The 27,626-nt window shown below is 43.9% G+C and overlaps 1 protein-coding gene across 1 annotated transcript in view; it reads left to right on the top strand.

Annotated features, from left to right (window-relative positions):
* Positions 1–25,460, top strand: part of map7d2b (MAP7 domain containing 2b) — a gene marked incomplete at its 5' end in the record, with an annotated part of 28,141 nt that extends 2,681 nt beyond the window's left edge. Inside the window, 15 exons of the mRNA XM_083777819.1 lie at positions 1,858–2,002; positions 6,208–6,217; positions 7,679–7,928; positions 11,866–11,961; positions 14,944–15,033; positions 15,468–15,566; positions 17,416–17,485; positions 19,633–19,841; positions 20,895–21,036; positions 21,299–21,479; positions 22,748–22,852; positions 23,419–23,482; positions 23,971–24,115; positions 24,462–24,736; positions 25,328–25,460. Of these exons, the coding sequence (XP_083633945.1) occupies positions 1,858–2,002; positions 6,208–6,217; positions 7,679–7,928; positions 11,866–11,961; positions 14,944–15,033; positions 15,468–15,566; positions 17,416–17,485; positions 19,633–19,841; positions 20,895–21,036; positions 21,299–21,479; positions 22,748–22,852; positions 23,419–23,482; positions 23,971–24,115; positions 24,462–24,732 (1,877 nt within the window). The 3' untranslated portion in view covers positions 24,733–24,736; positions 25,328–25,460. The remainder of the gene's footprint in view (positions 1–1,857; positions 2,003–6,207; positions 6,218–7,678; positions 7,929–11,865; positions 11,962–14,943; positions 15,034–15,467; positions 15,567–17,415; positions 17,486–19,632; positions 19,842–20,894; positions 21,037–21,298; positions 21,480–22,747; positions 22,853–23,418; positions 23,483–23,970; positions 24,116–24,461; positions 24,737–25,327) is intronic.
* Positions 25,461–27,626: the final 2,166 nt, after the last annotated feature.

The following is a 27,626-nucleotide window of genomic DNA, read 5'->3' as shown; positions in this document are numbered from 1 at the left end:
TAGAATTCCCTGCTGCGTTTCCTTGACACAGCCAGTGTGAATGCAAACCGCAGCAAATTAAATATGGAAGAATCCCAACTTCTCCGCCCATTCGCATCGAGTCTACCGAAGTATTAGGTGAGAATGTGACGTTAGAATATAAATCAAACCACCAGGCTTTTTGGAACACTGTTCTTATATGCCGCAATATTAATCTATTGGAATTCAGAATGGGGGTAAAATCTAACGTGACCCAGGTATGATACGTATGTTACGTCAAACTTCGGCGGGATAACGCATAAAAATGTCAAATATATATATAAAAAAAATGAAAACAAGAGTGGGTGGTCCACTTTCATTAACCCAGTAAGACGTGAGGCTGATTCTACAAAGGCCTTCTAAATCGGTAGATATCAAAGGTTTTTGTACATAGGCGCCCAAAATGATACTATTTGGCTGCGGTCCAGACCCTCCCATCTGAAAATGTATGGTGCCAGGGTAGCAGATGTGTGACAAGCTGTGAGCTTGTACATGTGCTGAACTACTGTTACAGCACTATATTCTGATAGTAATCATTGTTATTGTGTGTTATTGGGCGCTCCCAAACTCTCCAGCTCTTCAATTAATAGAAAATACATTTTCAGGTGGGTTGACAATTTCAGCCAATCAGAGAGTACCCATGAACAGCTTCAACGTTTTTTTTTAATTATTCTTTTTCTTTCAATTTCCAGTTCCAATTTTTTCTGCTCATTTGTTTGTTTCATCACTTCCAAATGCACTTGTTGGTACCTGTGGTACTATCCTGCAATCTTTGTGAGTTATTTCGCCTCATTGGATAAAATTGTTATCCTGACCTGAAAATGCATTTTCTGTATAGGCCTACTAAAGAGTTGGAAAAGCAGTGAGACTCCTGTTACTGAACAAATGCTCTATATCAATGAGTACGTACGATCATAACAAATACCGCTTACCCTACCTTTAATTGACCTCCTGTTCAGGCAGGTTAGTGATTCTTACATAATACCGTATGTACTTGTAGTTCCCTACTATGGAGTGTCACCACGGCACACATGGACAGACTCCAGTTAGCCAGAGAGAATACTCAGGGCATGACTAACTGACCTGCTGGAGGCACTGCATGCCGTCCGTCTCTCAGCTGTTACAGACACACAGTCACATGCACACACACATACACAAACACGCACACACACGTGTGTGTGAGAGAGAGAGAGAGAGAGAGAGCATAATATGATATGCATGTAATAAATGATAACGTGTGTGCACTTTGTCATAATGTAATAATCACAGACTGTAAAGAAATATGGATGAAGGGAGCCCTTTGGTTTCTACATACCCGTTAGAAGCCACTATTTAAGCCAATTCAAAATCCACCATCTTGGAATCTCCGGTCTTGAAAAGCAACCGGAAACAAATGCTATTCAGCAATGGCGAGGTCTTCACTCAGTAGAACCAGTAGAAGCCCTAGAAGCACGCCCTACTTTATCATCCATTTAAAAATGAATGGGACCATAATTTACAAAAATGCATATCATGGTCATTGAAAGAAGACTTTAAACTAGTGATTGAAAACTTAGTTGAGTATTTATTTAAAATGTTACTACGGTAATAATAAAACCAAAATATTGATACCCATTGATTCAAGTGAATCAATGGGTATTCTACTGCGGCCAGCAGGAGTGGAAATAGCGCCACGCCACCTAATAAGAACTGCAGCGTTTGATTGACTTCCTCATTGGCTTCATATCCAGAACCAGATGCTTTCCGCCTGGTGATAATACAGTGTGTGTGTGTGTGTGTGTGTGTGTGTGGTTTGTATGTGTTCTGCATGTGCGTGCGTGCGTGTGTGCGTGCGTGCAGATCTGTCAGAGCTGCTGCGTGGTAAGGAGCGCAAAGTGCAGCAGCAGCTAGAGCGCCGCACAGAGGAGCGCGGCAGGAAGATGGAGGAGCACAGGAAGAAGGAGCAGCTCCGCCGTCAGAGAGCCCAGGAGAAGAGGAGGAACTGGCAGGAGGAGGAGAAGGTCAGAGGTCAACGCAGCTCCTCCACTCCCATCCATCTCATTGCTGTTTCTGTCACTTCCTGTGTCAGTGTAATCGTTTCACCCGCCCAACCCCATCTCTCTCTCTCTCTTCTCGTTCTCTCTTTGTCTCCCTCACGTCCCTTAGTGTGTCTCCCTGTACATCTCTCTCTCTCTCTCTCTCTCTCTCTCTCTCTCTCTCTCTCTCTCTCTCTCTCTCTCTCTCTCTCTCTCTCTCTCTCTCTCTTTCCAGTTCATTTGTCCAGAGAGGGACAAATTGTGCTGCAGCAAGTATAAAATCATGTAGCAAATTTAAAAAGTAATTGAGTCTGTACCACAAGTACCGCACGCAAGCCACTCATATAACATTCACAGGCAAGGTGGGTGTCCACTGTAAACCACACCCACAGTCACAGCACAAATTCACATTTCGTGCCAATCAGAAAACAAGTATTGCACATTGTATCAGTAAATAGTCACAGTCTCTGGATCGTCAATCTACATCATAATCACCATCAGTGGTGGAACAAAACTAAATTCTGTAACTGTACTTTTGTACAATTCTGATGTATTCCTTTCTTCAGTATTTTCAATTTAGAATAATTTTACTTTTCTACTCCACTACATCTCATCTCAGATGCAAATATTGTACTTTTACACCACTACAATTATACAAAAACTTTACTTACTAGTTATTTTGTAGATTTGGATTATTATTACAAAACATACATTAGCCACTTCAGGCCTATATACATTTCGGCCATTTGAAAATAGATCCAGAGAAAACATCTTAGTCCTTTACTGCTCCATCTTGCCACCCTTATCCCTTATCCCTAAACCTTACTATTTTGAAAAGATTTTAAAATAGTTAAACTAGCCGATCTACATCTACATGTTGTGAGCTTGTATAGCAGATATTTGAACTATTTTAAAAGGTTTTGTAAAATTGTAAAAAATGGCAAATAAGTTTAGGGATAAGGGTTAACCGCTAAACCCCTTATCCCTAAACTTCTTTGCCTTTTTTTACTATTTTGCAAAACATTTTTGAATAGTTAAAATGGCCAGTCTACAAGCTCACAACGTGTCAATGTAGATTGGCTAGTTGAATTATTCAAAAATGTTTTTCAAAATAGTAAAACAAGGCAAAGAAGTTTAGGGATAAGGGGTTTAGCGGTGACGAAAATGGAGCCCTTAGTCTTTTTGGTCTTAGTCAATGAACACTGACGTACTATTACCACCTTCACAAGATGATGATCTGGTTAGGCTGAATATGAGTTCTCAGGGACATGTTCTGCTGGTAGCTCCATCATGAATATGCATTCATGTATTCACGGCTGCATGTCATTAAGTATAACATACAACTAAGGTCTTGCTGATTCGGCCCTTTGCTAGTAATCTATTCCAAGTGGAATGAGCTGCTTGAACTGCTGTTAGTCATTGTATTGGCACCTGTCACGCCCTGTTATGGGAGTGATTACGGGTGTTTATGGACGTGTCACCGGGAAGAAAGGAGTGAAAATCAAAGGGAAGATCGTAAAAGGTGTGCGGTTAGCGTCGTTTTAAAAAAGAAAACAGAGAATGATGTGCAGTGACAGATGAAGAGACTGTGTTTTATCAATAAAAAAGTAATCACATTTTTGTTTTGGCAAAGACGAATTACTCCTAGATACCTTATCATGTACACTGGGGCATATTATTAATTCCAATTCACATGATGTGTTGTGTCTGTATTGGATGCAGACCTTATGGGTGAGTTCTGTTCCCGGCTCTGGTTGGTTTCTGCACCACGCTGCTGACGTAAGGCTTCCTCACCCTAGGTGACGCTGCTTGTGCTATCTGACTACTACCCCCCCACACACACACACACACACACTTCCATCAATCTCTCTCTTTCTCTCTCTCTCTCTCTCTCTCTCTCTCTCTCCCTCAGAAGATCAGTACATCCCAAGTACATGATGTACATCCCGCAAGGCATACTATATTTTGTTTTCTCTGATGGAACAAAAAATCACATCTTGAAATAAGTCGGCTAATTGTAATGCTGCAGTGCAGTAGCCCGTTCAGATGACGGAAAGAAACAGGGGAGACACAGTAATAATATTCCAGGTGTGCCTTTAATTGTTGCTCCCCACACGGTGTGGCATCATGATGTCCCTCTTAACTGTGAATTACTGGGCCATGTTCATGTACCCTCTTTTTAATGCTAAGTGTTACGCGGTAGATCAAGGGTTAACAAGGCCTCTTTGTGAGTGACAGACTAGTCCACTGAGACTGATCCTCGCCTGCCCCTTATGTGCTTATTGATGACCCCCCCACACACACACTGACACACACACACACACACACACACACACACACACACACACACGCACACACACTGACACACACACACACACACACACACACACACACACTTGCTCATATGCATTTCTTGACGCTGGGGACATAATCATTAGTCAGTCACAAGGGGTCTACTGTACCATGAGAAGAAAAGGGTCCCGCACAATGTCTTCCCTTATAGAGCTTTTTCTCGGCTACTGTACCATGACATCACCACCACCAGTAAATCATGTGCATTGACTGGAATCGATGCTCCATGAGCTCTGTGTTGCTTTAGCATTCTGGATGCTATACGTAACGTATGTACAGTGTTGGTTTCCTTTAAATAAAAACATTGTAATTCATGTCTAGATTGGTCTACGACGTGCACAGTGTTGGTTTAGCGTTTATCCCGATGCTAGTTTACTGTTAAAGAAAATCGAATCACTGTCTAGGCCTGGCTAAAATGTGTCATTATCTTGGCTGAACAGTTCGGGTTCAGATCTGGACAGAATACCGAAATATATATATTCAGGCACACATTGTGCCAGATGTTGTTTGGTTGAATCTACTATGTCATGTGTGGCGTTGCATTGCGTGGCGTGGCGTGGCACTGCGTTGCATTGCGTGGCGCTGCGTTGTTTTGTGTGGCCAAGAATATGTCTCTGAAGAAAAAGCAAGCCAATACTCAGCCTTCTCTGTTCTGATCCATTGATAATCAATAGATGACTGACTCTGTGGACAGCCACTGTAATCTGTTTCGGCTAGGGAGTCGGGACACATATTCCCCATTCTGGTTCTGAAATATATCAATAAAAGGGAATTGAATCGTCAAAGCTCAAATAAAGATTTTATATCCCAATCGTTCAGTGAAACAGGGCCATACATATCTCACATCTCAAGCTCAGTGTTCTACGTATGCACAGCAGCCATGTTGGAATGAAATTGGGCCTCTACCTTACTTCCTTCACAGAGTCAGGGTGCTGCTATTGTGCTCACATGGCTCACACTGTGCTCACTGGCCCCTTATAAGTGTGTTAACTCTACGGGTCTATTTGGTTCCATTTGTACACTCAGAGTTATTGGGGTCCTTAAAAGAACCACCACTGTGCTACACTAAATGAAACAGTTTTCATTAGTCACTGGTAACACACCTGTGAAGGAAGTAAGGAAGAGGCCCAGTTTCTTTCCAGAGCCATTGGTCATGAAGTGTCCAGAGCCACCGGAGTACCATTTTTGCTTATGTTATTACTGTCAAATAAATCACACTTGTGTGAAGTAAGGGCCGCCCACTGTATTTATATCGGCCATGGTGTAATGGTGTTACATGATGTGTGGTGTTCAGTCCTAATGGTGTTACATGATGTGTGGTGTTCAGTCCTAATGGTGTTACATGATGTGTGGTGTTCAGTCCTAATGGTGTTACATGATGTGTGGTGTTCAGTCCTAATGGTGTCACATGATGTGTGGTGTTCAGTCCTAATGGTGTCACATGATGTGTGGTGTTCAGTCCTAATGGTGTTACATGATGTGTGGTGTTCAGTCCTAATGGTGTTACATGATGTGTGGTGTTCAGTCCTAATGGTGTCACATGATGTGTGGTGTTCAGTCCTAATGGTGTTACATGATGTGTGGTGTTCAGTCCTAATGGTGTTACATGATGTGTGGTGTTCAGTCCTAATGGTGTTACATGATGTGTGGTGTTCAGTCCTAATGGTGTCACATGATGTGTGGTGTTCAGTCCTAATGGTGTTACATGATGTGTGGTGTTCAGTCCTAATGGTGTTACATGATGTGTGGTGTTCAGTCCTAATGGTGTTACATGATGTGTGGTGTTCAGTCCTAATGGTGTTACATGATGTGTGGTGTTCAGTCCGCACTGGGTTCTGTTTTTGCTCCTGGCTAGTTGTTCGGGTTCTGTGCTGCTGATGTAGGTCTATACCCTCACCTTAAGTGACTCTGCTTGTGCTGTTTCAATCTCTCTCTCTCTCTCTCTCTCTCTCTCTCTCTCTCTCTCTCTCTCTCTCTCTCTCTCTCTCTCTCTCCCCGCCCTGTCTCCCACTTCCTTATTAATTCTGCCCCCCCCCCCCCCCCCCATCACCACCACCACCTTATTGATTCTTCTCAGCCTTCTTAACCTTTCATCCAGCATCTGTCATACAGTTTCTTTTTTTGGGTAGTGTGTCATTCTGTATAGTCTCCCCTTCATGGGAGGGGGGGGGGGGGGGGCTTACAAACACACAGATTTGATATTCCGAAGAGGTGATTTTGGAATATCAGCGCTGTCTGGCAGAAACCTCTTTTCTCCATATTTTTGTTGTTTCTTTTCTTATTTTTTTGCGTTTGTAAATGAACTCTACTCTACTTGATCGTACTGCGATGTCACATAAAAGCAGCAAAAGTAACAGATCCGCAAGCTTTCCGGAGTCTTTTATTTGGATCCTGAAAAGTAACACGTTTTGGACATGCAAGGTTTCCACCCGACAGAGGCGGTATTTAGAATTGAAATGAAGCTATACGTGACGACAACAGAGACAAAGGACATTACAAACGCCTGCTCAGTGTTGGTCCGTGCAGTGTCCCTATAAGCCTCTCTCAGGGACAGGAAGGGGTTAAAGCCATCATCACAGGAATACTGTTACAGAGAGGAGACAGGGAGGACAGAACAGATGACAGAATACAGTAAGGGGGGGGGGTGGTAGGGAGGGGGGAGTAGAGAGGGCAGAAAGAGACAGACGGGAAGAGAAAATGGCATTTGAGATGAAATCCAATGATACCCAGTATCGATGCCCCAGTCAGTCCACCAACCAGCAAGGATGACGTGTGTGTGTGTGTGAGAGAGAGAGGGGGATACATGGTGTTATCAACAGACGGGGGATGGGGGGGTTACATGTGCACCCTCACCTCCACCCCCCCCCCCCCACCCCCCACCCACACACACCTTTTCCACCCGGTCTGGCTGAGTGCCATTTGAAATAGACTCAGTCATCAGAGAGAGAGAGAGAGAGAGAGCGAGCAGGGGAGAGACAGAGAGAGACAGAGGCAGAGAGGAAGATAGACAGAGGGTGGGGTGAACAATTGAGAGGTGGAAGAGAGCGAGTGAGAAAGAGAGAGACAGCGAATCAGTGCTATCTAGAGGGAGTGGCAGAGAGAGAGAGAGAGAGGGAGAGAGAGAGCAGAGCCCCTTGTTTTATTTATCAGTGAACGAGAGACGGCAGCCGAGCTCCGGTTAATCGAAGGAGAGAGAGAGAGAGAGAGGGCAAGGACGAGGGAGAGAGAGAGAGATAGAGAGAGAGGGCGAGGCAGTGCTGCGGTAGCTCCGTAGGTAGGTAACCATGCTGCAGCAGCCGTCGCCAGGCACATCGCCGGGCGCCCGTCGCCGTAGCGACGGCTCGGTCAGAGAGTGTCTTTTCTTCCCTGTCCTTGAACGCAACGAGCAGGAGAGACTGGAGGCCATGGTCCGCCGGAGGACAGGCGGAGGAGCCGAGAACAGGCGCACGGGAGGAGGAGGAGGGGCCGGGGGGGACCTCCAGGACCTCCTGGAGAACAGGCCCAAGCGCTGGACGTGGGGAGGACCCCCCGACGGAATGGAGGGTGAGTACCGTGTCGTGCGGTGCGGTGCGGTGCTCTATATACGCTGGCGGAGGCCTGGATTCTTGTTGGGCATGCATGGGTGTTGATGATGACGAGCTGGCATGGCGGTGAATGCGCACACACTGATGGGATGGGGGGGGATGTGTGCACGCGCCCGCGTGTGTGTTGGGGGTTAAACGCTTTTCAGGGCAGGTGGGGGTTGTTGATCACAGGCATTGGAGGAGAGGGAGGGAGAGGGAGCGGAGAACATAGGGAATTGAAGTGTGTGTGTGTGTGTGGGGGGGGGTGGCTAATGGGTAGGTGGGTGTATTGCTCAGCTAGGAGGGCAGGCGGGGTGGATACATCTGTTTTGGGGCCGGTGGCGATAGGAGAGAGATATTAGAACACAGCTGTGTGTGTTTGTGTGTTTGTGTGTCTGTGTGCAATCTGGTTAAGAAGGAATGGTCAAGAAGGGGGATCTAGGGGGGCAAGAAGTGCCTGAAACAATTTTATCACAGAAGATTGAGAGAGAGGGAGAGAGAGAGAGAGAGAGAGAGAGAGAGAGAGAGAGAGAGAGGAGAGGAGAGGATGACATCGGAGGGAGAAGGGTGTGGAGGCTGCAATGCGGGGGGTGACTGGTGTTTTTGTCTTGAAACCCCAACAGACTGGGAGAGGCTGTGTGCTCGATAATAGAATTTGTGTGTGTCTTTTTGTTTTGTCATTTAGACGTGCCACTTATTTCCTGCCTCTCTATAATGTGACATGCTACTAGCTACTGTACGATATGGCATATACCACCATAATATATCGTGTGATTCGTGTCATGTCATTTGGTCCTGGTTAGACACTGAGGCACTAGAAGTAGATACTATAATATACTGCGTGTATGTTTAATGTAGGCCTATACAGTATAATATACAGTATTATGTGACACATTGTGACGTTGAAGACAGCAGTGTTAGCAAACAGCGTAGCTAGCTCATTGACATGCCACAGGTGTGTGCTTCTTGTGTGTTTGTGTACACTGTCTTTTCTGGGGGAGGTTGGGGCCGAGGTGATTTGTGTGACGATTTGTGCGTGTGTGTGTGTGTGTGTGCAGTTGTTGTGAGCGGATGATGCACGCGTGTTGTTTATTTCAGACGGGCGCTTGGGGAGTGCTTCCCTTTGGAGCGTGGCATAAATATGAAGTGTTAACCTTGAAACCAACAGAGGCCGTGCATGTGGGGATATTTACTGCGTAGAGGCGACAACCCCTCGCTGGCATTGTGTTTCTCATGTCTCTCTCTTTCCTCTCATCTCATTACATTCAAAGTAGGCTTTATTGGCATGACAAGCATTCTTACATTGCCAAAGCATTACTGGCATAAAGTATGATACAAAATCTATACCGTAATAATAATAATAATAATAATAATAATGATATACATATTCAAAATCAGAACAAATAATACAAGCAAGACAAGGAAAAATGTCATGAAATTACACAGTTAAAGCTATGTAACATTCCTCTCCTACCCCATATAAGTGCTGAAATCTTTACCACTGAGGCATGACCTTTGACACAATATAAATGCCATATAAAAAGTAGAAGAGCAGGGAGACAAAGGTGTTTTAAATTAACATACTTACAGTCAAATTGGACAAAATTACATATTTATTTATTTATAATTACATTCCTTAGAATCTTTTGTTCGTTTTGTGAATTTCTGGCAGTATTCTTCTGTGCTTTGTTTTTTTCTTATGCGTTTATATTTTTGTGGGTGACATGTTGTCAACTCTCACCCCTCTTTGTGTTATTCTTACCTCTCTCTCTCTCTCTCTCTCTCTCTCTCTCTCATCCTCTTTACCTCTCTCTGTTATTTCTTTCCACACTTATAACCCACAATTATTACATAATCGTAAAAGATTGTGGACTGGAAATAGCCAAAGTTTAGTAGAACATTTTGAGTACAAAATATAAAATGTTGCCGCGGTGCCATCCATGTCATTAGTCTGACAGCTCATTGTTCTGACGGCGCGTTGTTCCAACTCACACATTAAAGTTAGTAATGTGCGATAAGGACCCGGCTCGATTAGCCTGCTCGATAAGGTGATCGTCATCAATGAAAATGACCACGCTCCATCCCTATTACTAACCCTAACCGCACGCCAAGCTAGTTATGGGCAGTCCCCATTTTAGCCATAACACATTATTTATTTTGATCATCATTGTCAGTCATTTCTTTATGTATTTCAGTTTTTTTATGGTCAAATCTTTCCACCGTTGCAACATCTGTTTACATAGCCTGCACCTCTTGCCCGTGTTGCACATACGCAGGCATCTCTACGTGGGTCATCCTCATGCATTGGCCTGCCCTGTATGGAACATGGCTGAACGCTGGCTGCATAGCTCTGTGGTGCATTCATAACGCCATCAATTATTCATAGCAACACACACACCATTTACTTAACTCCTTCCCCACCAGGTTTAAGGTCAAGTTTAGTCACTTCTCTGCCACCATGGAGCTTTTCAGCCGTAAGCCCTTTATTTAGCTGATATTGGGGCACCGGCTGATCCGGGGCTTTCATCCAAGCACTAAAATAGTACCGCAAAGTCGCATGGATTTTTTTTATTGAGCTCCTAAAACTGTAATGTTCTGTATGATCAATCTAAGCAGCTAAAGAACGTCGCTAAAGATAGTGGATACGGATGGAAAATATTCAATGACATTCACAACCTCGGAAGCAAAGCGTTGCCAGGCGACGGAGATGCCAAGAACCGGCAAAAATAATACTAGCGATGCGATTATAAAATAATAACTTGTCCTTCAGGCGATCTGTGACTTTTAATAAAACTTGTGCAATACTGTACTTTTTTAATTTTGAGGTATACTTCTTGTATTTTGTACAATTTCCAATATCTTTACTTCTACTCCACTTTTAATCCACTACATTTATTTGAAAACTTAATTACTTTTTGATTTGATATTATTCCAAAACATACATTAACATACACTCACACATCGAACGAGTCGGAGCCTGTCCGTCACCACTGCTGGCCACCATAGAGTTATATATAAACCAGAGAGTGGACCAGGAGCGACAGCCCCGCCCCCAGATATTAATTTCAACGGTAGTTGCTCAGTGACGTTTGGGTGCTCAATGTTAAACCCCAATGCACGGGCAAAAAATGCCCAGCTGCAGTTCCAGCTTTGACCAGTATGCTCGACGGCTTCAACGTTGGCCAGCCGCTCTGGGGGCTTGGTGCCCTCGCCCTGGTACGGTAGCTCTGCTGTTGTGTGTCCTGGCTGCTAGACCGGGGGATGGAGGTGGAGAAGAGCTGGTTTCAGATCAGCCCTTGTACTGTAGCTGTTGTGTGTCCTGGCTGCCAGACCGGGGGGTGGAGGTGGATCAGAGCTGGTCTCAGATCAGCCCTTGTTGTGTGTCCTGGCTGCCAGACCGGGGGGTGGAGGTGGAGAAGAGCTGGTCCCAGATCAGCCTCTCGGGGACCGTATCAGAGATAATGCCCACTGCAGCAGAAACACTGAGCAGCAGCTCAACTTACAGTGTTGTTGCATTGGAGGGGACAGTGTTGCATTAAAGGACATGGGGGGGCTTTGTGCGTTCGTGTGTGCTTGCGTGTGTGTGTGTGTGTGTGTGTGTGTGTGTGTGTGTGTGTGTGTGTGTGTGTGCGTGTTTTTGTGAGGTATTCAAATGACAGAATATTGGACTAAACTCTCTTCACTGTTTGAGACACAAAAAAGACACCATTTTGATTCAACAGATTCCTGCTAGCCGCACTAGTTTAAGTTTTTGAAGTTGTTGTCCTCGTTTCAAACACCTGCTGTGGGCTATAGCAACGCAGATGTGTTGTCTGTGTGCGCGCGTGTGTGCGTGTGTGAGTCTACGTGTATGTGTGTGCGCATGCGCGCAAGTGTAATGCTTTGCTTTTTCCCACTCTGCTACACCTGCTTCCCAGGTAACCCTAAGAAACCGCCTTGCCATGCCATTGGCTCAGCTCAGGCAGCCAATGAGCTTCCTGCCGCTTCAACTCCCAGCAGCAAATCCCGGAACGGTACAGACTGACCATGTCACTCTCTGTGTGCCACCTGCCACGCCCATAAGACCCATATAAGGCTGTTGTTCCACCTTGTCTGCACTCTGCATGATGTGTATGAACACCTGTGAACATCTGTGTGCTTTCACAGTGCTTGTTGAATCCAGTGTTGCCAAATCTGCTTATTATAAGCTTTTTTTTTTAACTTATTTACTTGAGCTTGTTTTTCTGTAAAGTCGCTTGTAAATATTGGTGGTGCTTGCTTCGTTTTTGCTTCGTTTTTGCTTTGTTTTTTGGGGGGCATTTTTTGTTTTTATCCCACAATTTTGTAACCCATTTTTTACCCAGTGTCAATTATCTAATGCACTGGTTTTCAACCCTTTTCATATCAAGGCCCGTTATGTATTCAGCATTTGAGCCACGGACCATCATTTGATGAGATTTAGCCTCTCATGCAGAACCAAAACGGAATAGTTTGTTATCATTGGATAAGATTTTGTTTTGTATTGATTTGGTAGTTGGAGATAACAATTCTCCTACATTCTCCAATTGTCTAGACTTCTTGACTGTAAATGGTAATATAGATGTTTTACAATAATTTTACTCTTGAGAGCATAAAATGAAACCAATTTTACACTCTCAAGAGTTAAACATCTATAAGGGTCCATTTGGTTACCAACTCTATCAGCAGTCAATGTATATGGTTTAAAGTGCTCATGTAGCCTACCGTATTTGCTTCTTTTGGATTTGTTTTCATAGACCTGGTTGCTTATTTCTATTGCAAAAAATCTGGCAACACTGGTTAAATCACACTCCACTCCATGTGTGTGTGTGTCGGTGTTAATTGTGCAGCACAATCCTACTGAAGTTCAGCTTGCATTATCAATCTCCTCAATGTATGTGTGTACACGTATACGTTGTTTGTTTTAAGTCTGTGCGAGTGTATGTTTGTGTCAATTTGTGTATGACAGTGAGTGAGACAGAGCAAATAAGAGACACAGAGAGATATATTGTGGTTAAAGCCCCAGTGTCTGTTTTGGATGTTAAAGCACACTAAGAGTACCTACCTACGGTTTGATCATCCACGCTTCCGCGTGTGTTTTCTCTTCCTCTGAACAAAATCGTTTGTGAATTAATTTGGATTGGACGGAATGGACAGATGTACTGTATCACGAATGTCCTGGTTTCATGGTTCTCATTAGAGAGATGATACAGCACCAGGTCTCTGCACGCGTCGATGCTCTGCTTCCAGCGACCTCATCGCTCAAGTCCCTTTCCCCTCCGCCCCCCCCCCCCCCCCCCCCCCCCCCCCCCCCCCCCCCCCCCCCCCCCCCCCCCCCCCCCCCCGACCTGCCCTATCACAACAAAGGGCTGGAGCACTTCCCGTCATCCTGAGCCCATGGCGCTGTTTAGCGATGCATGCACACACAGCTCTCACCAGGGAGCCGGTCCCATTCCCCAGTACACGGTCACGCACGTGCACACACACACACACAGAGGTTTGTATTGCATCAATTATGCTTGCGAGGACGTCGACATTTTGTGACAGTGATTTTGTGAATGGTTCACGTTTAATTTCCAACCCCTGAACCTAAAACTTGAATCTTTTTCTAATTGTAAACATTTCTCTTTATTTATTTTTTCTTCCCTTTTTTTTCAACCTTAAAAGCATTTCTCTTGTGATGGACCAGGACTTCACAATGTCAATTTCTTATATTCTACTATACTTTGGTAATACATGGTAATACAAACATGCGCACGCGCACGCACACACACACACACACACACACACACACACACACACACACACACACACACACACACACACACACACACCATACATCATAGCAGACATAACCCCTGCAGCTACCAGGGAAACATACTGTAATATACCCCATCTACACTCATTCATTGACCCCACCCACCCACCCACACGCACGCACGCACACATAGTGCATACACATGCACACAGACATACATACACTACAGGCCATTTCCTTCTCTCTTCTCTAGCCTACAATATCAGACCAGAGTTATTGAATCTCCTTCTAGATTGATCAGAACCGTAGACACGCCTAGCCACTCCTCACACACACACACACACACACACACACACACACACACACACACACACACACACACACACACACACACACACACACACACACACAGTACACACACACTCACAGTCACACTCAATCCTGAATCCCAGCTTGGATTAGGGATGGGGAAAAAAATTACATGTCACGATTATTGTGGCAAAAATAATTGCGATCATTTAACGCGAAAATATTGAATTTGCAGCTCAACAAAAGCTAATTCATCCTAGTGCATGACTGAGGACAATTTCACCATAAATTACAATCTCTGCGATACTATTTTTGTGAGCGTTTTCTTGTCCCATCTCTAGTTTGGAGCATTCTGTTGCAGCCACATCAACGTTCTCTCTGTGTGTGTGTGTGTGTGTGTGTGTGTGTGTGTGTGTGTGTGTGTGTGTGTGTGTGTGTGTGTGTGTGTGTGTGACTGTGTGTGTGTGACTGTGTGCTCTTACATCACCAAGGTTAATGAATTCTCCACCATAGCCTGCATGACTGTGTGTGCATTTGATCCGTAGGGTTATTTTCTGTGTGAGGTGAGAGGGTTTTTCTTTCCTTCGTCACGTCACGTGGCAAAAGCTTTTGTTTTGAGTTGAATGTGGAAACTTTGTCTTTGAACCTCATCAGTCAATACAGAAGCATCTGCATCTGTATACCATACAGTTGCATTGTTCCTCTGTCACAAAGGTTGAAATGAAACACAAACAGGGTATCTGTGTGTATAGTGTTCAGCGTGGGTGTGGGTGTGCATCTGTGTTTATGTGCGCATCAGTTTGTACGTGACTGTGTGTGTGTGTGTGTGTGTGTGTGTGTGTGTGTGTGTGTGTGTGCACGTGCACTGTGCATGCATGCGTATGTGTGTCATATCACTGACTTTATTTGTATTTATTGTTTTCTCGATCAGTCAATGACTTCCTGACTCCTATCAGCTCGGATCTACCAGTCAACAAACGTCTTTCTAATTCCTCTGCCACTCTCCACTCACCAGAGAGAGGTGAGGACAGTTCTGATTCTGTCACACACGCACACGTCACACGCATACACACACACACACACACACACACACACACACACACACACACACACACACACACACACACACACACACACATGCGCGCGCGATACATTTCTAAGAGTTGTTGACAAAGAGTGGACTACTATCTTATTATTGAATAAGACACTTCATAAATACTGTATATCCTCTGATACTACTTTTACGGGGCAATTACTTTTGTCAATTGCGAATGTGTTCCATTGACTTGTCTGTGTGTGTGTGTGTGTGTGTGTGTGTGTGTGTGTGTGTGTGTGTGTGTGTGTGTGTGTGTGTGTGTGTGTGTGTGTGTGTGTGTGTGTGTGTGTTTTTTGGGGGGGGGTTCTTCTGTCTGTCTGTCTGTGACCTGTCAGTCTCTGGTGTGTCCCACCGTTTAGTGTCCCCCAGTGCACCGAAGCCGTACAGAAGTTCCTCCAACAGAAGGAGTGTTGCTGGGTTCCCTGAGGAGAACGCAGGAGCCAAGACTCCCACAGTCAGTACTCTCTCTGTTACGCATGCACGCACGCACGCTTGCACGCACACACGCGCGCACACACACACACACACACACACACACACACACACACACACACACACACACACACTTGCTTGGCAACCGGAAGGTTCCCAGTTCGAGTCCAGGCTCCCCAGAGTTTGTGTCGAAGTGTGCTTGAGCTGAACCCCTAATTGCTCCCGATGTACAGGTTGGTGCCTTGCATGGTTTCCTCTGCAAATCGGTGTATGAATGTGTGTGAGAATGGGTGAATGTAATGCACGATTTATGTAAAGCACGGTTAAAGGCACCATCACCTTTTACACACACACACACACACACACACACACACACACACACACACACACTCTCTGTGAATATTTCAATCTCAAAGTGATCAAATATCTCTTACCTCGACACAAACATGGACAATCAGGGACAATGAAACGTGAGCATTTTTAAATAAGCTTAAATGTAAAAAAAAATATATATATATAGTTTTGTCTCTCTGGTATTTTAGGTCCAAACTTATTATTATTATTTTCTTCTGTTTGTACTCTTTTAGTAATGTTTATTTGTGCTCTTTTCGTAATGTTGATTGTTCTCCCTGTGGGGACTACAGATGGAAATTAGCATTCTTGCATTCTTACATTACATATATGTTGTGTTCATTAATATGTACTGTCCCTCCCAAATAAACATATAAATAAAATAGAAATACATATTACATTACAGTGACTTGGATTGTGAAGCATTTCAGGTCCTGTTGGGTTTGACATTTGCGTTCACACATACAGCCCCAGCGCTTGATGTCTAGATTCAAGGTCGCAGTGAATGTGAGAATGAGGCTATAGAATGCCAGGGGCCTACATGACATAACATGTTGCTACTGTAACAATGACATTGATTAAAGCAGACATAAAAGGAGGAGCTGGGGTGGGAATAGTGAAAGTTTGTGGGTGGCCATGCGTATGCTGTAGCATGAGTGAGCAAGATGTATCTGTTTCAAACATCATTCCATAACACGAAAGGCCAGTGACAAACGACATCGTTGATGGAGGAGGGCTTTACAGGACTCAGCTGAGGAGACACCTAACACCTTGGCAAGAGTTTGATTGATTGATTGATTGATTGCACTCAAAGTGATCAACCATCATGGGTTTATAAGACGCCATTTTACGCTTACAGCATGTTTATATTCACATAATACATTCCATTACAGCTCAGAATTATAGAGTGTTCTGTCTTTTCTCCCGAGCTTGACAAACACAGTTTGCCACAACAAGAGCTCCTTTCCCGAAACATACCTCAATTGTTTCATAATCATCTGTTACTCACGGAAATCACCACAAATACAAGACATTTTACTAACAAATACCTCTCTTATATCATCATATTTAGGCCTGGGCAACAAAATAAATCGGGTATCGAGGCTACCCTAACCATAATCGCACACGGAAGCCTCGGGTGAGTCTTAACCGGCCACGTAGTCGGTCTAATGCGCAGTGCCCTTTTCAATTCCACCAAGTTGAATAACAAACACACGAGAGAGATACTCTTCCTCTGGACTGGCATTACACCTGCCAGTCTCCAGAGCTAATGGTAATGTTCCTGACCAACAAGAAACAGGGTGGGGCATGGTTTGTTTAGTTGAACTAACACTGTGCTCCATTTCGGTATGCTTCAACCCTGCAAGGCTGTCTATGGAGAAAATGTAAACAAATGCGCATCTAAAATGAAGAAATTGAAGGGAAATGGATAGCTAAAGCGGTGAATTGACGATGACAGGGTATGGTCCTTTAATGTACTGAATTATAAACATAATTGTTCTATTATATGTGATTTCCAGACAGAATCTCCGACCACTCCTGTCCGCAGTGCTTCATTCAGGTCCCAAAGCAAAGGCCCTGGCACACCTAAACGGTACACACGCACGCACGCACGCACGCACACACACACACACACACACACACACACACACACACACACACACACACACACACACACACACACACACACACACACACACACACTAGCTGTTGATATTTATTCTGTTTGAGGGAAAGGGGTGATTCAAAATCAGCACCAGTCACAGGATTGTATTACTGATCCCTGCATGACTTGCAATCTACTATATATTGTCAGTGTCGCTGTCAGGCATGTTTTTCATTAATTCACTCCCTACTTGATCATACTTCAGCGCCACACAAAAGCATTAAAAGTAGCAGATCCACATGCTCGAAACGCGTCACGTAACGTGCCGCGTTTTGAGGTTGTAGATCTGCTAATTTTACTACTATTTTTATTTGAATCATGAAATGTAACAGTTTTGGACATATGAAGTTTCCACCCGACAGAGACAATATGCCTCTGTCGACACAAAAGAATAGTAATAACTGGAAATTGTAGTTGGTAATTTTTTGCACATTCTGTGACAGACTGAGGTTACCTTGCTTTTTGGACACCCTTTATATTTCGCTAACATTTAAGGTTATGAGTTTGTAGTTACATTTCTATAACAAGTAAGAAGTCATAAGAAAGCAGGAGGCTCCTTGAATGCAGCAAATTATTACCGCACAGTTCTATCAGCACTATAGGAGCAAGGAACACAGACGGCTGTCGACATACAAGCAACCTCCAACCCTGGCTGGTGTGTGTTCCTTCCTAGCTATTAAAGTGCTGTTTGAACTCTTGTCACGAGGCAACGTTGTGCTTATCAATAAGCACCAGGTGGCAAGCATCCGGTACTGGATATGAAGCCAATAAGGAAGTCATTCAAATTGCGGCAGTTCTCATTATGGCCTTTGACACGACTTTACCTTAGTAAACATTGTCATAAATTCTTTATGCTTTCAATGACTTTTTAAAAGTTTAAAATCTTCTTTCAAGGCCGCCTTGCGTTCATTCATAAACTAGGCCAAGAATAAGGAGTCAAAGTACAGTGGTGGCTCACAGTCTCCTCATGGCAGGGGGAGGAGTAGTGCAATTTCAAGGTCAAATAAAAGGAATAAGATGGCTACCAGGAAGAATCGGAGTGAGGAAGGGAGACGAGCAGAGCCTAAGGGGTCAGAACCGCACACATAAGGGGAGAGTCTGGGTTTACCAGTATTTGTGGGAGCCAGTAGGATAAAAGAGAGCCGTAGCATACGGAAACAAATCCAGAACCTATGAAATACGTTCCATGTCGTCACATGTGCTCACTTCTTGTTCTGGCGTGCTCTGCTGCTCCTCTTCTGGGCAGCTGTCAACCCTCTCCAATAAGTGGCTCCATTTCCCTGTAGGCAACAGGCAATAGGCTAATGGGAATGGCATCAGGTCATGACATAATTGGGTATTGGCCAATGGGGATGTCAAATCTGACAGTAACACACTGCAGTACTTCAATAAAGGAGAGAACACACCAATATGGAATAAGCTAATGTTTATTGGAAAGTTTTTGGCAGCAGTTTAGCAAGGAGAGATTTGGCAGCAGTTTATCAAAAAGGCAAAATTATGGCAGAGCATTATTTTGGCGATTAGACTCCAATTGCATTTATTGAATAATAGCTTTTAATAGGGAGACCCCCCCCCCCCCCCATTGGAGCATTGAAGTCTAGACGCTGGTGGTGGCAGCTGAGCACCTTCCTGAGCTCCTTCCTTCTCAACACTAGATGGCAAGGTGGAGTTGGGGATGGAGGTGGGTTGCTAGTTGCAGACTGAAAGGAGAATGGCAAAGTGTCAGAGGCAGAGATATTTAAAGGCGGAGTCGAATCACCTGATTGGCTGCTGCAAAATGCTAGGATTTGAGAACAGATAATGATGAGCCATGATAGTGCTGAAAGGCAGAATTAAAGCGTTGGTTAAGATCTTCCTTATTGAACCTACGCTAAAAGCTTCATTTTAAAAGCACTAATACAATATTTGCTGCATTTGAGGAGCTCCCAACTTAATTAATTGCTTTGGGTCCGTTTGGAAGCCCATTTCTCACCGTTTTTTGTGACTGACTGACTAAACTCTATAGTCTTGACTTGAACACACATGTACAGTAGCTTCTGCGGAGCATTTTACTGTCTTAACGTCGTGGTCTCCAGGGTGAGGTCGGCCAAGAACCGACCACAGTCTCCGTGCTCCCCGGGACAGTACCCTCCCTCCCCTCTCCGACAGCGGGCCTCCACCCCCGGCACCGATGACAGGGGCCACGTCGAGGGCAAAGGCCACACAAGCCTGGAGAGGAAGATCTCCAAGTCGGAAACGTCAGAGAAGAAGATCCCCAAGTCCACCAGTAGAGAACTGGCTGCAGGTGAGGCAGCAAGCTGTGAATGCTTGTGTGTGCGTGTGTGTGTGTGTGTGTGTGCGTGCTTGCGTGCGTGTGTGCGTGCGACGTGCGTGTGTTTTGAACGGGTAGCGCACCTACAGTCAGAGCGCGGTGGTCACATGAAGAGTAAAATGTGTACATAGAGTCCATTTGACGGAGCACTTAAGCACTGGCCTCACTGTTTAATCTCAGAGAGGCCAATGAGCTGAATTATGACAATGTTTGCACTTCAGAACCCGCTGCCTCAGAATGATATTCTGTCCTTGAAGAGAGAGAGAGAGTGAATCAGAGTGAAAGTGAGAGACAGAGAGAAGAGGCAGTGTAATTTGAACTACCCTGTGGGATAGAACATCTCTCTCTCTCTCTCTCTCTCTCTCTCTCTCTCTCTCTCTTTCTCTTTCTCTTTCTGGTCTACATTTAATCTATATACAGTATGTGTTGTTATATCTATGTATCGTATACTTTGATAGACTGCTATACAATATGTCACTCGATGCCGGTCTCTAGCTCTGCCTGTCTGAGGACCTTTCTGTTCAAGTGTCTACTGAACAGAACATGTGTACACTAGTAGTTCTCAACCTTTTCAAACCGCAACACCCAAAAATAATCATATTGGAGCTGGGGACCCCCCACCCTGACAAGCACTTGGAATTGTAAGAGTAGAGGCATAACATTTGTTTGACTCGGTTCAACAGAAAATAACAGATCTACAAAGGTGAGGCCTTGTGAGCTTGCAGATAGACCATTTAAAAAATAATATGGCTTCTTTCTTATATAATTGGACAATTTGACCAACGTTTGACCTGGTTGGTTGCTTTTGATGCAGTAATGGTGGGGTTTTTTGTCCTTTTTCGTGGTGCTATCCCCTCATGCATGGCTTTTGAAGCTTATGTAATATGTCAGCCAAGTATATTGGATTTTTAATTAGATATAAATAACATGTTAAAGAAAAACAGAGCAATATAAAAGAACAAACATTTCTGTTTGTCTGCCAGTTCGCTTGTCCTAACGTCAGGTCATTAATTTAATGACCCACAGAGTCTCCAGGCACACCTACGGGAGGAAGGAGTTTCGGCGGAACAACGGACGCAGAGGAGGCGTCCAGACTGCTGGCCGAAAGGCGCCGTTTCGCCAGGGTGCAGAAGGAGCAGGAGGAGAGACAACGGCAGGAGGAAGAGAGGTGTGTGTGTGCACTGGTGGAAAAAGCACTCACATGTGTTACTTTGGTATAAGTGTCAATACTTTAATGTAGAAATACTCTGTTACAAATCAAAATGTACCAAAAGTAATCGGACTCATTACACAGGATGTCCCATTTCAAGTCTTCTAAATGTATACAAGTCTTTTGAAAATAGCAGATCAAAAAGCTCACAATGTGTCGCATCGCATTTGTGTGTCTCATTCTTTGCTTGCGTCTCTCTCTCTCCGCCTCCTCCATAAAGACTGAGGGCCGAGGAGGAGCAGAGGAGACAGGAAGAGGAGCGAGAGCGCCAAGAGAGAGCCGCACTACAAGCAGAGGAGGACAAGGTGAGGCGCGAGGAGGAGAGGAGGACCAGGGAGGAGGAGGAGCGAAGACAGAAGGAGCAACGATGGAAGGACATGCAGGACCAGCTGGACAGAGAGGTCAGAGTGTTTCACTGTGTTTTTTTGCATTGAACATTGGAACATTAACACTTTGTATTTCTGTATGCTTTTTAGCCTTCGTAATCACAAATTGCACAGGGCAGATATGACAACTATACAAAGAAATCACTGACACATTTAATATTTTTTTATGTTTCTTTCAACAACAACAAAATGTCTGCTATTTCTGCTATTTTTGACATTTTTCAACATGGAAACGATTGACGATTATGCAAATTTAATTGCGATTATCTCAAATTATTGCGTGAATAAGTGTAGACGTGAATTTGATTCAGTCTTCATATCGTTGCTGTCAGGCAGAAATCTCTTATCTCCATCTACTTAATCATACTACAGCATCACACAAAGTTTTCAAAAGTAGCAGATCTGCAAGCTCAAAACGCGGCACGAATGAATGCGTTTTGACTTTGAGCTTGCCGATCTGCTACTTTTGCCATTATTTTTATTTGAATCCTGAAAAGTATCAGTTTTGCATATATGAGGTTTCCACCCAACTAGGATGCAATAAAACTAAATAAGTAAAAATAACATAACAAAAAGAAAAAGAACACAATCAAAGGCAGTGGCAAACAGAAAGGTCTTTAGTTGTGATTTAAAAGAAATAAGATACTGTATGTGCATGGTGCATAAATTCTACTTCCCCATGTTTATTTTTGGTTTTAGGGATGACCTGAGACTAGATCTGAAATGGTTCATAATATCGCACAGAAATGTATTTTGGCCTTAAAGCTTTATAGACTAAAGGTCTCCACACACCGGGTGTGAATTCGGATTTTTAAGTGGCGTTTCTCCATCGGTTTTCCGAAAAACGCGGCCGGTGTGCAACCACCTTAACAGCAGTATTTTTAAATAAATTATTCAACACACTCTGTGTACTGTGTACTAACTTCAATTACTACTGTGTTTGTGTTTGTATGTTGCCTTTCCAAATCTGTCTTTTACTATCTGTATGGTAACCTGTCTGTATGGTAACCTGTCTGTAATCTGTCTGTATGGTAACCTCTCTTACAAGTCCAGATGCAGTGTCACTTGACAGGAACGATATTGTGTCCGAGTATAGTTTAGCTTGTTTGTGCAAATGTTGGCCTATCTTCAGTAACCATTTAATCAGGCTGTTGCTGATACTCCACACCGGGTGTCAGCTACGCTCACTTCGGGGGCACCAGCCAGTAGCGAACCCATGAAAAGAGTGATCAGCAATATCATAACTCTCTTGTAACGATTGAATCAAATACACTGCTTTTCAGAGAGAGGAGGCTTTTCTGCGTGCTCAGCGGGAGGCCGAGAGAAAGAGGCAGGAACGAGAGCTACTGCACATACAGGAGGAACAGGAGAGACTACAGAGGAAGAAGGTACACACACACACACACACACACACACACACACACACACACACACACACAATACACTCATAGGTCCTCATTCACAACGAAAATGTACGCACAGGTGTAAAGGAGATGCGTAATGATATCGTATTTATCCGTCCGATCAAGCTGCGATTAGCTTTTTCTTGTGGGATTAATTCATTTTTGGACTAGGAAAGGCTATATTTCATCCGATCCAACTGTCTACTATCTACTGTATATCTATATTTACAGTACTATTATACTATACAGCAGGAGTTTTTCAGGCCAAGGACAAAGGAAAGAGAGAGAGACAGACAGACTAAGAAACCTGTCCATGCAACGTGATCTTTCATTACATTTTCGTCCAACAGTCTTGTTGTGCAGAAATAGAAAAAAGAAAACATCTACAAAGTAAATAGTAACTAAAGTTTTCAATTAATTGTAGTGGAGTAAAAGGTACAATATTTGCCTCTTGAGATAGTCTAGTAGAAGGAAAAGTACCTCAAAACACTGCCTTTCTAATATGTTTGTTTTGTTTGTGCTGTTTTCTCGTGTCTCACCCAACCCTGCAGAGAATTGAGGAGATTATGAAGAGGACACGGAAGAGTGAAGTAGACATGCCTTCTCCTGCTGCAGGTACCGTGAGGTGTACATATTACTGTATATATCCTCAATACCTTACGCACACGCACGCACGCACACACACACACACACACACACATGTGATGTGATGTGATGTGAGTCAGCTGCAGTGTAGTCTCTCGAGGCAGACTGTTGACTCTGTCAAATTCAAGGAAAATAGGGCACTGTTTTTTTATGATGGGTTCTCTGTGGCTGCAGTGTGACTCAGCAGTGTCTTGTAAAGCTGGACTGCAGCTCCCTCCCATGGTCAGAAAGAGCATGACGTTTTACCAAAGGTCTACAACAGTGGTTCTCAAACTTTTTCATGTCAAGGTCCCCCAACTTTTTCATGTCAAGGTGCCCCACAATTATATGTATTTTGCTGCGGAAAGGTATTTTGTGCCAGGGACCCTCTGAAGAGAAGATTTATGTTAAAAAGAATAAGCAAATGTACAACCTTGTAGATCTTTCCATCATTGGTACAACCCTGTGTGTTCCTCCAGTGCCTGAGGTGAGGAGCGAAGCTGACGTGGTTTTAGAGGAGGAGGCCTTGATTCCTGCCGAGCCCCCCGTCATCTCACTGGGACCCCTGGAGACTAAGAGATGTATGGACGAACTCTCTGACGGAGTACAGTCCATGGATGTCAGGTGGGATATCTGTACTACTATCACTATTTATACTGAGGCGTGCGGATGACTGCAGATGTATATTTATTGTTTATGTTAATCCTACATATTTTATCATCCCCAAAAGCCTAGTCTCACATGCTTATGACACCTCTTGCCGCTGCGTGAGTATGTATGAAGTACTGTACATACTGCACCGGAAACATTAATCTCTAGCGAGAACAGTCACGTGAACAGTCACGTAAGGAGCATGATGTGTGAACGACCGTTCACCCCCCACCCCCTCTTGCCTACGCCGGCAATTTAATTTATTTAATGCTTTACTGTAAGCATTGGAGTGTAAACACAGGTTTGTGTCTCCATGCAGCCCGGTATCCAGGGACGAGCAAGCCAGCGCTCAGGACTTCTCGCCGGTCATTGAGGGAATAGAGGCCGACATGAGCAACGCCCGCACCCTGGAGCACTTGCTGGACCTGGCTGCCCAGGGGCGGGGCCCAGGGCAGGGTGAGGAAATGCCTCCGTACCCCAAGCTGGGGGACCTCAACAAGAACCTGCTGATACAGGCCTGCAATGCCGCCGCCTCCGAATCCTCTCAGCTCATCCACAGCATCAGTCCTGGCAAACTGGACGTCCAGTAGCCAGGTAGAGGAACACACACACATAGATAGAGTACCCTAACCCAATATCGTGGTATAGCGCAACCTTGAGTGTATTATTGTGATTATACCACAGTTTAATTATCAATAATATAGCCATATACATACAGCTGGCGGCGGCCGTTGCTAGGTAGAGAGAGGTACGGTAAACAAGGTGACATTTGGAGTGCTTGTTGTCGAGATGTTGGCACTAATTGCAATGCCTCTCAGCAAATCACAATAAGAGTTTGCAACAAACTGTGATATAATACCGAACAAGGACATTTGTTAAGATTGAGAACACGACGAATGGTCTTTAAACAAAGTCTCGACTCAAAACAGGACAGGATGATGTTGATGTTTTCACAGACAGTATGTTTTTATTACATATCATCTCTGTCGGGTGCAAACATCATATGTCCAAAGTGGTATCTTTTCAGGATTCAAATTAAAAAATAGCAGATCGACTTCGAGCCATGTTTCGGGCGTTAAAAACACAAAAAGTTGAAATATGGAGATACTTTTCTGCCCGATATCAATAAGCTATTATTCTTGTACTGCATTTCTTTTTCTCATCCGTCATCTCCTCTTCCTCCAGGATCACAGCGTTGCTGGGACTTTTAGGTTGAGTGCAGGGAAATGGAGGGTGAGAGACCATCACGATCTGCCCTTCTGTCTCTACCCCTCCAAGCAATTTGAAAGAAGGACAGAACTGCTGCTGAACGTCTGGTTCTTCATCTATAGCCTATTACTCACACGTTTGCGCAATACACACACACACACACACACACACACACACACACACACACACACACACACACACACACACACACACACACACACACACACACACACACACACACATTCATAGTGATGCTCTCTTAAGTGTAAAGCTTTCACTCTCATCTCCGCCTATGTAACACTCTGTATATAGATCTGTCTCGATGTGTTGGAACCTGATGATATGAACAGTGTCTCTGGGTGGGGTATAGGGTAGCATTTTGTCTAGTGGCAAACGGTGGTTTCTGTGTAGCATCTTTAGTTGGCGACTAGATACATTTCCTGTTTATACCATATACGCACACTGAAATGGGGCGTCTGTTTTAGGCTGTAGTGGTGGGCTCTGTTCTAGGGCTATGTCTGCTGACGTTCTCAGTCTTGCTGTTCTTTGTTGTCTGGTGAGTATTTCCGTGGTCATTGCACTCAGACATTGAGGTCTGTCTGAACCTCTGATTACCTGATGAGTCATATTCCGCTAATCGGCAACAGTTGTACTACTGTAGACTAATAGATATGCTATCATCGACTGGAGAAAATCTATTGACCACTGATATTATAATCCTGCTGTTAATCCTTAAAACATTGTCTATAGCTTTGAGTTTCTCTGTTGCTCGTCCTTTGATCTATTGGAACTGAAGCAAGGGTAGAGGAGAGGAATAACATTCCATTAGAATACAAAATATCAATCAGGGGTTGGGGGGGATCAACAACGACTGGGTAGGGTTTTTTGAATGCCCTGTATCTTTATGTGCAGGGTGGAAGATATACTGACACTGTGCATTCTCTTTGTTTAATTAAAGTCTGATTTATACTAGAGTGCGTGCCAGTGTCGCGCAGTGAAAACACACCGTCATGCAACTTGAGTATGAACCAGGCTTAAGACTCACAGCAACTGTCTATGCTACATGTAGCTTAGCTCGCACTTTGACGTGTGTCACTGGCACTGCTCTGAAGATGCGTATACCTCTGCTCCACATTGTCCGGATTTCTCATTCTGTAACTCAAACAATTACTATTTAAAGGCCTACTGTACCTCACAGATTAAAAACCCAGTCTGCAACGTTTAACAATAGCCATCACCACATACATACTATAAGTCATTACCTTGAGGCCTTAAACCTCTCAAAGATCTCACTTGGCCGGGACTTCACTCCCTGCTGTGACTATCGGATGAGTCACTCTTTTGCTTTCTGTTGCTGCACACATCTTTCCGTTACACCTGTTGGACTTTGCTTTGCTCTCAGGGTCTGCGTCGCACAGCATGGGTGCTTGCTATTCTAGTACTGCTGTAAGATGTTATGGTGGGATGGTCATTATTGGAGAATAATTAAGTGTTAGTCACACTAATCCTAAATCTATTGGGGTTTTTTTGTTACCATGTGTGTGTGTCAGTAGTCCTTCCATATTTCATCATTATTTTTCAGATTCTATTGATGTTCATGGTGTAAAGGTTTTCTGGGTCATTTTGGTTGTAAGGGTTCCCTTGTATACAGATAAAAAATAAGGAACAGAATGTTTAACAAACAATATTACATAATTCTATGTCACTGCAGCTTGGTGGAATATAATGTTGTAGATGTGGTGCATGGATAATTGCTGAAAAAGAACAATAAAAATTCATCAAGCCATTTGTGTCAGTGAAATGGATGAATTCACACAACACCACGACCAACGTCTGAAATAGTCAGGTCACAAGTCTGTCAGATTTTCAAATACAGATGACTTTGCACACGCAAAAGGGATATACTTTATACATAAAAACCTAATAATACATAAATGTTAATGTTAAGCATTCTTTTTTGCTTTTACACCATTTTGTGACAATAGGCCTGATATATATACTACGACACTGGCGCCTAAGTAAGCATAAATCACCCACCTTTACGCGTACTTAAAGTGTTGGAATAGAACAGTTAACAATTAAGACCTGAGACAGATTCTATACAAATATCTTCTAAATCAGTGATGCTCAAACGTTGGCCTTTAGCTCATAGCCTAGCGCGGCACGAAATAACGACAACACACAATTAAGTGCATTCATTTATTTAATGCTTTGCTTATTTCATAGTGCTTTTTGTTTTTGGAGACTGGTGGTCTTCCATAGGTGGGTGATCGTT

Source organism: Protomyctophum parallelum (assembly GCF_964188405.1).
Source record: "Protomyctophum parallelum genome assembly, chromosome: 12".
Lineage (NCBI taxonomy): Eukaryota > Metazoa > Chordata > Actinopteri > Myctophiformes > Myctophidae > Protomyctophum > Protomyctophum parallelum.
Note: the sequence above shows the minus strand (reverse complement) of the source record. Positions and strands in the feature narration are given on the sequence as shown.